The 3,977-nt window shown below is 48.6% G+C and overlaps 1 protein-coding gene across 1 annotated transcript in view; it reads right to left on the reverse strand.

Annotated features, from left to right (window-relative positions):
* CCDC57 (coiled-coil domain containing 57) overlaps positions 1-3,977 on the reverse strand; it is a 104,951-nt gene that overhangs the window by 63,482 nt on the left and 37,492 nt on the right. Inside the window, exons 14-15 of the mRNA XM_019661855.1 lie at positions 2,885-3,023; positions 853-956 (exon numbers count right to left, since the gene is read on the reverse strand). Of these exons, the coding sequence (XP_019517400.1) occupies positions 853-956; positions 2,885-3,023 (243 nt within the window). The remainder of the gene's footprint in view (positions 1-852; positions 957-2,884; positions 3,024-3,977) is intronic.

The following is a 3,977-nucleotide window of genomic DNA, read 5'->3' on the forward strand; positions in this document are numbered from 1 at the left end:
GCCTGCACAGTCATTAAAAGGATGAGCTACACGTGATGGGTGAGCATTATGCGGAGTGAGACTCACAAGTCACGATGAGTGACTCCAGCTGCGCGAGGCTCCGAGCAGCCAGACTCAGAGAGAGGAGGAACAGAGGCTGCAGGGCTGGGGAGGGGATGGGCTCCGTGTTTCGTGGAGACAGATTCTGTTTGAATGATGAAAAACTTCTGGGAGTGGACAGTGGTGATGGTTACACAATATCATGACTACCTCCTATCACTGAACGGCAGGCACACATAGAAATGGTAAACTTTTGTTAAGTACGTTTTGCCACAATGAAAAAGGAGATTTTGTAAATGTGCAGCGATAAAGCACAGCTTTGACCCCGGCGATGGTGGGACAGGGTGGACTTCGTACATCTGCCCCATGTGCACAGGACGCCGAGACTGTGACCGCCCCCAGCAGGGCAGGGCCCAGGGGACTTGCCCCTGCAGCTGTGTGCTCCTGACAACCTCGCACCCAGACAATAACACGGGTCCCGGGACACCACCAAAGAGTCCCGCATGGGTGGCGGGCAGCCCTGCAGCCGAGAACAGGCGCCTCACTCGCCTGCCGGTGCTGCCCGTCGCCGGACCGTCCTCTCGTCTCCCTGGCACGTTCTATGCCTCCTGGGAACCACAGACAACACAAGCCAGCTGATCCTCACAGGAACCCCTCCCCTGGAAGGAAACAGGTGCAGAGAGGTCCAACGACACGTCTGAAGTCGCAGCAGGGCTGGCACCCAGCCGCTGGCTCCGGAGCCTGCATGCTGCCCACCCCAGGAGCACTGCCCAGTCAGGCGCCTGCAGGGCCTGAGTGTCGGGGGCAGCGTACCTTCTGCCTGAGCCGAGCCACCAGGACGTTCAAGAGATGTGCCCTGTCTCCCAGCCTCCGGAGCGCTGATCCCGTGGATGCGCCAGCGGTGGGCACAGCTCCTCCTGTAGAGAGAGTGGTTCTGTCAGGCTCAGGTCCCCTAAGGCTGTGCAGAAGGACACCCACTGTCACTGCTGGTCCCCCTTGATGTGAAGATGAGTGCATGGGACTGGGTCCCCACAAAGACCGAGATGTGCTGAACGTACAGTATAATCCTATGCCAAGAAAGCAGGAATTTTTGCAGGAAAAATCCAACCTAACCACTTGGTGTCTGGTGGAGGCCAAACAGCACCAGTCTCCTAGTCGTTGGGAAATTAAGAAAAATGTCACACAGCCCACAGTCAAAGAAATCACAATGGACATTAGAAGTTATTTTGAACTGAATTATGATGAAAACAGTGCTTATCGAACTTAAGAAATACATCCATAACTGTCTTCTCAGAAATATTTACAGCCATAAAACAAACCAAATAGTAATAGTAATAATAATAAGAATGAAAATAATATTTACAGCCATAGAAGCTTATTTTAGAAAAAAAGGAAGGTTGAAAAATCCATGAGCAGAATATCCACTTCAAAAAACGAGAAAAACAACCAGCAAATAAAGTAGAAGGAAGGCCTGAAGCTAATGTCAGATACCAAGGAAACAGAAAATAAATGTATAACCAAGGATCAACAAAACCAACAGTTGATTCTTTGAAATGGCTTTTAAGATATTAAAACCCTGGTGAGACCAGGAAAGAAAGATGGGGATAGAAACAGGGTGGTGACTGAAAGGGCTGTCTTTAGATCCCAGAGGCTTTAAAACTCATAGGAGGAGATTAGGCAGCTCTGTGCCAAAACTTGGAAAGTTTAGATTAAATGGGGAACTCTAGTAAAGTATAACATCAAAAATGACACACAAAAGAGAAAACCTGGATAGTCCTATAACTGTGAGAAAAACTGAATTCACGATTTAAAACCTTCCCACGAGGAAAATTCTAAACCCAGGTGGTTTTGAAGTTGAATTCTATCAATTAGTTAAGGAAAAGCTAACATAAGCCTAACACAAACTTTTTCAGAAAACAGAAACGGGGAATATCTTCCAACACGTTTATGAGGCCAGAGTAGCTGACATGAGCTCACGGGGAAGTGAGTTTACAGGCCAGGCCCACTCATCGGCACAAATGGAATAACTCCCAACAAGATGCTAGTGAGAGAACATGTCGCAGGTTGAGTTTATTCCAGAAGCGCAAGGTTGGTTAACGCTGAGAACCACTGTGAGCTTTGTGCTCTGCATGAGGTGGGCACACACCCATGCCCTCCGTCACGGGACTGACGTCAGGGCACCCCCACCGGGACGGCGAGGGGACAAGGTCCACGGCACCGTGGCGTTNAAAACCAACAGTTGATTCTTTGAAATGGCTTTTAAGATATTAAAACCCTGGTGAGACCAGGCAAGAAAGATGGGGATAGAAACAGGGTGGTGACTGAAAGGGCTGTCTTTAGATCCCAGAGGCTTTAAAACTCATAGGAGGAGATTAGGCAGCTCTGTGCCAAAACTTGGAAAGTTTAGATTAAATGGGGAACTCTAGTAAAGTATAACATCAAAAATGACACACAAAAGAGAAAACCTGGATAGTCCTATAACTGTGAGAAAAACTGAATTCACGATTTAAAACCTTCCCACGAGGAAAATTCTAAACCCAGGTGGTTTTGAAGTTGAATTCTATCAATTAGTTAAGGAAAAGCTAACATAAGCCTAACACAAACTTTTTCAGAAAACAGAAACGGGGAATATCTTCCAACACGTTTATGAGGCCAGAGTAGCTGACATGAGCTCACGGGGAAGGGAGCTTACAGGCCAGGCCCACTCATCGGCACAAATGGAATAACTCCCAACAAGATGCTAGTGAGAGAACATGTCGCAGGTTGAGTTTATTCCAGAAGCATAAGGTTGGTTAACGCTGAGAACCACTGTGAGCTTTGTGCTCTGCGTGAGGTGGGCACACACCCATGCCCTCCGTCACGGGACTGACGTCAGGGCACCCCCACCGGGACGGCGAGGGGACAAGGTCCACGGCACCGTGGCGTTTCAGCGTGACGCGGTGCTTCTGGTGCATCTTTGCTTCCTGTATCTCCCAGCTTCGGAGCTAGAGCAGCCACAACCCAGAAATACCCAGGAGCTCAGACCAGAACAAGGGGCCCAGGCAAAAGGCGTCCACGAGGAGGACCGCTTCTGACCCCACGCTTCGGTGTACGAGGGCACCCGGGAGACGCGGACCCCACCCTGCACTCTCCAAATGACAGCAGCCGACCCAGTGAGAGCATGTGGGGAGGGTGGCGCGGGGGGAGCTGCGGAAAGCGATTCCTAAGTTGTGTGCAGAGTCCCAGAGGAGTCCGCGTGCAGCCCAGGAACATCCGTACAGCCCGAGCTTTGAGAGCTGGGCTCTGCGGCACAATGCCGCCCAGGCCTCACGTGGCCTCGGGCGCTAGGCCGGCCGGACAGGCATCGCCAAGGCTCTGGAGAGTAGTAAGAGCACATTCAAGCTCAGCCCAAGTACAGGTAGGCCTAAAAGATATTTAGTGAGAACCAGACTTCATAACACGACACTCAAAACGTCCATGATAGGATCCAACGTCACTAACAACCAGGAAAATCTCAGCTTGAATGGAAAAAGGTGCCACCAAGATGACACAGATGTTGGAACTATTTGACAAGGATTCCAACACAACTCCAACGAGCAATCTGATACATTCTTAAAATAAATGGAAACATGAGTGTCAGCAAAGGAATAAAAGATATAAATAAAAACAAAATGAAAATTTTAGAACTGAAGTTGAAATAAAAACCTCACTAGATGAGCTCAATACCAGAATGGACACGACAGAAGAAAGAATTGGTGAACTTGAAGATGGAGAATAGAAATTATCCAAACTGAACAACAGAGAAAACAGATGGAAAATAATAACAGTGCCTCAGGAACCTGAGGCAGAGTAACAACAGATCTACCATTTTTTTTGTCATCGGACAAAGTCCCAGAAGGAAAAAGAACATGGAGCTGAAAAAATACTTGAAGAAATAATGGTTGAAACCTCAAATTTGG

This window comes from Hipposideros armiger, unplaced genomic scaffold (genome assembly GCF_001890085.2).
Source record: "Hipposideros armiger isolate ML-2016 unplaced genomic scaffold, ASM189008v1 scaffold_362, whole genome shotgun sequence".
NCBI classification, from domain to species: Eukaryota; Metazoa; Chordata; class Mammalia; order Chiroptera; family Hipposideridae; genus Hipposideros; species Hipposideros armiger.